The sequence below is a fragment of the Agrilus planipennis genome, unplaced genomic scaffold, assembly GCF_000699045.2.
Source record: "Agrilus planipennis isolate EAB-ADULT unplaced genomic scaffold, Apla_2.0 scaffold104, whole genome shotgun sequence".
Taxonomy (NCBI): Eukaryota; Metazoa; Arthropoda; class Insecta; order Coleoptera; family Buprestidae; genus Agrilus; species Agrilus planipennis.
Window position 1 is genome coordinate 773,171 of NW_020438892.1, and position 5,586 is coordinate 778,756.

The window sequence follows — 5,586 nt, forward strand, 5'->3', positions numbered from 1 at the left end:
ATAAAAATAAACTATGATTTCTCAAAATAGTTATGTTATTAGACGAAAATAAAATTATCCATATATTAGATAAAAATGTAGTGTTTAATTTTAATTACAGGGACAAGTTGTTTAATTATTTCAATTTCTTTTAAATGTATGAAAACAAAGTCTGCTTTTATCTACAAAGCTCCTACAATCTTTTTTCTACTACATATATTTATCATCAAAACGCAAGTCACGCAGATTACAGATTTGTATAAACAAAATGATTATTTTATTTACATGCATCCGTTTATGTGAAGACCTTCAAATTTCACAGTTATTATTATTATTATTATCTCCCACTATATACATAAGTATTAACTGTTTCTGTATATTATGTTATTTACTCTCAAATACTACAGTAATAACGCGGTGTTCGTTGGTGAAAATGGATCGTTGGGTAGAAAAAGTAGCCGTCGTAACTGGAGCCAGTGCTGGAATAGGGGCGGCGATAGCCGAAGCACTAGTCAAAGAAGGTCTAATTGTAAGTAAAACGGATTTTAAAGTGCATGAGTTTACATATAAAAATCGATAGGTCGCTGGATTTGCTAGAAGAACAGACAGAGTCGAAAAACTAGCTAAAAAATTACAAGACGCTAATGCTAAGGGAAAACTGCATGCGGTCAAAGTGGACATGACGAAGGAAAACGAAATAATCGACGGGTTCAATTGGGTTAAAAAAAATCTGGGGCCAATACACGTCCTTGTAAATAATGCAGGGGTTGCGAGATTCGATGCATTAATCGATAGTGATACACAGAAATGGAGGGACATATTTGACACGAACGTGATAGGATTGAGTATAGCAACAAGGGAAGCTGTTAAAGACATGAGAGCTAACAATGTAGACGGTCATATCATTCACATTAACAGTATTGTTGGTCATCAGGTGTTAAACTTTCAAGGAATCAACGCTTATCCTGCCAGCAAGCATGCTATTACAGCCCTAAGTGAAACTTTGAGGCACGAATTTATCCAAAATAAATTAAAAATTAAAATAACAGTTAGTTTTAAATTTATATTCCAATCTAATAAGTTGCTCGATGATTTAAGAATTCAGTTTCAGTTAAACTTTCAAATTGGAATATTCACTACTCCTGAAGCTTTGGTACCATAACATTTGTGCAAATTTTTTTAGAGTATAAGCCCAGGTTACGTGATAAGCGATTTTCGTGAAGCAAGTGGTATTAAAATTGATCCTGACTCCTCTTTGCTCGATGCAGAAGGATTAAATCCTGAAGATGTAGCAAACAGCGTTTTGTACGTTCTGGGCACTCCTCCTCACGTGCAAGTACGTTTCTTTTAAACGCACTTTTTCTTCCTTAACCAAATATTTTTTGTACATTTCAGATCCAAGAATTGACTATTCGCCCGGTTGGTGATCAGTACTGATTAATCCCGTTCTCGACGTTAATTTAATGACAAGTATCACCGTGAAACATAATACTTTTGTTACATATATGTATATTATTTATTGTAAATAAGGAAATAATCAAAAATTAAAAACTCGCATTTTATTTTATTAATTAATTTTTGGTATAAACACAAAAACATAAAGTTATACTGTGTATTTCAGTAATTGGTAGGATTAAAAATAAATTCAGAACTTTGGCATTTGGGCACAATATAAATATACTCTGAACAGTTGGTTCACTCTCTTGATTATTCGTAAAATCTAAGTCTTACAGACACTTCATAATACTTCGTCTGCGAGTTCCCCACTGAGCAGGGGTTGTCTTGTATAGAGGTCATCCTAGTCACAGAGCTGATGTAGTCCGTATTTCAGATCAAAGAAGTAATCTTCCTGTCTAGACGATCTTGAGCACCGTATAAATAAAGATATTCTGCTTTTTTACGAGGGTGTGATTTTTGTCAATTTTAAAAACAGTTAGTTTTGCCTCTATTATGTATCTTAGCTAATGTTCAATAGCTTTACCTAATCAGATCTTGTACAATTATTTCTTTGCCATTTTTTGTGTAAAATTAAGTTTCTTCACACACCAAATCACTTCTATGCTCGCGAACGATTAATTTAGAAATTCGAAAAAGGTTGTTAAAGGTATACGTTTGGAGCGCGGCGCTGTACGAGTGCGAAACATGGACGGTGTGCGCGGCGGAAAAGAAAAGGTTAGAAGCGTTCGAAATGTGGTGTTATAGGCGGATGATGAGGATACCGTGGATAGAGAAAGTTAAAAATGGCGAGGTATTAGAAAGAATAGGAGAACAGAGGACTCTATGGAAGTCAATAAAAATTAGGCGAGATAGGTTGGTAGACACCTTCTCAGGCATAAAGGTTTAGTCAGAGACGTATTAGAGGCAAAATTGGGAGTTAGGAGGGGTAGAGGTAGACCTAGATTAGATTACTACTCGCAAATAGTTAAAGATGTGGGATGTTCTAGTTTAAGGGAAATGTGAAGATTCGCTCAAGATAGGAAAGAGTGGAGGTGCGTGCCCAACCAGTCTTAGGACTGATGACCTTATGATGATGATGATGACATTGATTGTTTTTTATATGTAAATTAAAGTTTATGGTCGATTTTTCTCTAAGTATTTTTTTTTATCAACGGAATTAGTTGATTGTGCGAATTCATGCGATAACTTTCTTTTTGTAAACACTTCAGCCTCTATAATTAGTAACTAACTTTAACTGTTTGTATACACTGAAATAAAATTCAAAGATATTGTCGTAAACAGATTCTTTGTTTGGCCTTTCTACGATGAGTTTCAAGTTTTTGTAAGACCTTGAAAAGACCGGTTGGCGAATATTCACTATTTATATTGTGTTCATCCATCTCCAAATTCAGTGTAATTATTAAAAATCCTAATCCCCACCATTTGATGAATATTCGCTGGTTATTTATACTGCGTTCGTCGATCTATCCATGCAGTGTAATTAGTAAAATTGCAATCATGAGTCGTTGGGTGGGAAAAGTCGCTGTTGTTACTGGGGCTAGTGCTGGAATTGGGGCTGCAATAGTCGAAAAACTAGTTCAAGAAGGACTTATTGTAAGTAAAAATTCAGACTGAAAATAGATGCATTCTATCAATACGTAATTCCGATATGATCAATAAATTATTTTTTTTACCAGACGCGGTCTCGTTACTTCACGGACAAACCCTGTATANGAGATGGCATTAATAGACTGGAACACCGCTATGAGAAATGTATCAGCCTTGGAGGAGATTATGTTGAGAAATAAAAAAAAAAAATTTTTAAAAACCTTGTTTTTCTTGGTCAGGCCGGAAACTTATCAATCCACCCTCGTAGTTACAGTTGCGTGGCAACATTCAGAATACAAATCCATATTTCAAGTCGCCTACAAGTCAGTTTTGCACCAGTAATCCAGTCAGTATAGTATTCATTGTCGAACGAATTTAATAGTTGTTTTTAGTTTTATTTTTGACGTTGAAATCTAGTTTTATTCAGGGGCGGCCTTGAGTCATTGGAAGGTTCCGGGCGGGTAAATTTTTGCGAGGCCCTCCTCTTTGTGGAATTAATTTTAATGGTGATACTTGAAAAATGCAAAAAGTGATTCATAAATAAGTTTACAGTTTTAAAATTGTTTATCGAAAATTAAAGATAAAATTGATAAAGACAAAGATATCTAACAAATTTGCGACTTCTTTTAAGACTATTAAGAAATTCAAATAAACATTAGTAGTACCTATGTACTATTACTGCCTAATATTTTCTAATTAGATTGTTGCGCGAGTGCGCGAGGCCCCTGCAAGAGCGAGGCCCCGGGCGGTTGCCCTGTTCGCCACCCCCAAAGGCCGCCCCTGCGTAAAAGNCGCTGTACGGGTGCGAAACATGGACAGTGGGCGCGATGGAAAAGAAAAGGTTAAAAGGATTCGAAATGTGATGCTACAAGCGAATGATGAGGATACCGTGGATAGAGAAAGTTAAAAATGGCGAGGTATTAGAAAGAATAGGAGAACAGAGGACTCTATGGAAGTCAATAAAAATTAGGCGAGATAGGTTGGTAGACACCTTCTCAGGCATAAAGGTTTAGTCAGAGACGTATTAGAGGCAGAATTGGGAGTTAGGAGGGGTAGAGGTAGACCTAGATTAGATTACTACTCGCAAATAGTTAAAGATGTGGGATGTTCTAGTTTAAGGGAAATGTGAAGATTCGCTCAAGATAGGAAAGAGTGGAGGTGCGTGCCCAACCAGTCTTAGGACTGATGACCTTATGATGATGATGATGACATTGATTGTTTTTTATATGTAAATTAAAGTTTATGGTCGATTTTTCTCTAAGTATTTTTTTTTATCAACGGAATTAGTTGATTGTGCGAATTCATGCGATAACTTTCTTTTTGTAAACACTTCAGCCTCTATAATTAGTAACTAACTTTAACTGTTTGTATACACTGAAATAAAATTCAAAGATATTGTCGTAAACAGATTCTTTGTTTGGCCTTTCTACGATGAGTTTCAAGTTTTTGTAAGACCTTGAAAAGACCGGTTGGCGAATATTCACTATTTATATTGTGTTCATCCATCTCCAAATTCAGTGTAATTATTAAAAATCCTAATCCCCACCATTTGATGAATATTCGCTGGTTATTTATACTGCGTTCGTCGATCTATCCATGCAGTGTAATTAGTAAAATTGCAATCATGAGTCGTTGGGTGGGAAAAGTCGCTGTTGTTACTGGGGCTAGTGCTGGAATTGGGGCTGCAATAGTCGAAAAACTAGTTCAAGAAGGACTTATTGTCATTCTTTTGATCAGTAGAAGTGTCTGCTATTCGAGTAAGCCCCTCTTATTGAAAACATAAACGGCTCTTTTTTTACAAAGATTTAATCCTTATCTATAATAAAAAAAATCAACAATGTCAAATTACAGATACAATTTTATTGAAATACTATATTACCTACAACTATATAGATTATGTGTATTCATGTTATAGGTTTCGAATTGTAAACACTTAAGTCCCCACCATTTAATTAACGTTACCGTTTATAAATTCCGTGTTGGCTACTCTCCACAACTAGTAATACTATTTCGGTAAAATGGAACGTTGGGTGGGAAAAGTCGCTATCGTAACTGGCGCCAGTGCTGGAATAGGAGCTGCAGTAGTCGAAGCACTTGCTAAACAAGGTTTAATTGTAAGTAAAACAAATTTAGTGTCTACAATTTAATTTTGGTTTTAAAAATAATCAACAAACGATTGTTTAGATGCGTGAAGTTAAATCCTACAAGTAAATTCAACTGTTTCAGATTTATTATTAAATACAGTGTAAACTCTTTATAACGTCACTCAATTTAACGACAAACTCCTTAAAACGTCGAAATTGCTTGGCTTTGGTTGGTTTACATTGTTTTCTATACAATATTACACTCTATATAGCGTCACGCTCACTCTATTTAACGACAATAATGCGGCATTATAAATCATTGAGCGGTACTTTCTAAGTTGCCGAAATAGATAAGAACTGCAGCTGTGTACGTTGTTGAAGAAGACGATCCTGTCCCTCCACCAAGCATCAAACAAGCACTTGATGCAGCGAAACTATTAAAAAAATACTTTTTATATAATCAAATTGATCCAGCAGT

The 5,586-nt window shown here is 35.2% G+C and overlaps 2 protein-coding genes across 3 annotated transcripts in view; both read left to right on the forward strand.

The window, feature by feature from the left end:
- The first annotated feature begins 327 nt into the window (after positions 1 to 327).
- On the forward strand, positions 328 to 1,499 carry LOC108737072 (farnesol dehydrogenase-like). Of its 2 annotated transcripts, XM_025981930.1 has the most exons (4): positions 328 to 508; positions 560 to 1,027; positions 1,163 to 1,315; positions 1,375 to 1,499. In XM_025981930.1, exons 1-4 carry the CDS (start codon positions 413 to 415, stop codon positions 1,414 to 1,416), a joined length of 759 nt encoding a protein of 252 aa, XP_025837715.1. In that variant the 5' UTR covers positions 328 to 412; the 3' UTR covers positions 1,417 to 1,499. The 2 variants fall into 2 exon arrangements, with proteins under 2 accessions (XP_025837715.1, XP_025837716.1); XM_025981931.1 differs by lacking the exon at positions 1,375 to 1,499 and having other exon boundaries at positions 341 to 508; positions 1,091 to 1,233.
- Positions 1,500 to 4,940: 3,441 nt separating this feature from the next.
- LOC112906866 (farnesol dehydrogenase-like) overlaps positions 4,941 to 5,586 on the forward strand; it is a 12,463-nt gene continuing 11,817 nt past the window's right edge. Inside the window, exon 1 of the mRNA XM_025981936.1 lies at positions 4,941 to 5,138. Coding sequence (XP_025837721.1) covers positions 5,043 to 5,138 — 96 coding nt within the window. The 5' untranslated portion in view covers positions 4,941 to 5,042. The remainder of the gene's footprint in view (positions 5,139 to 5,586) is intronic.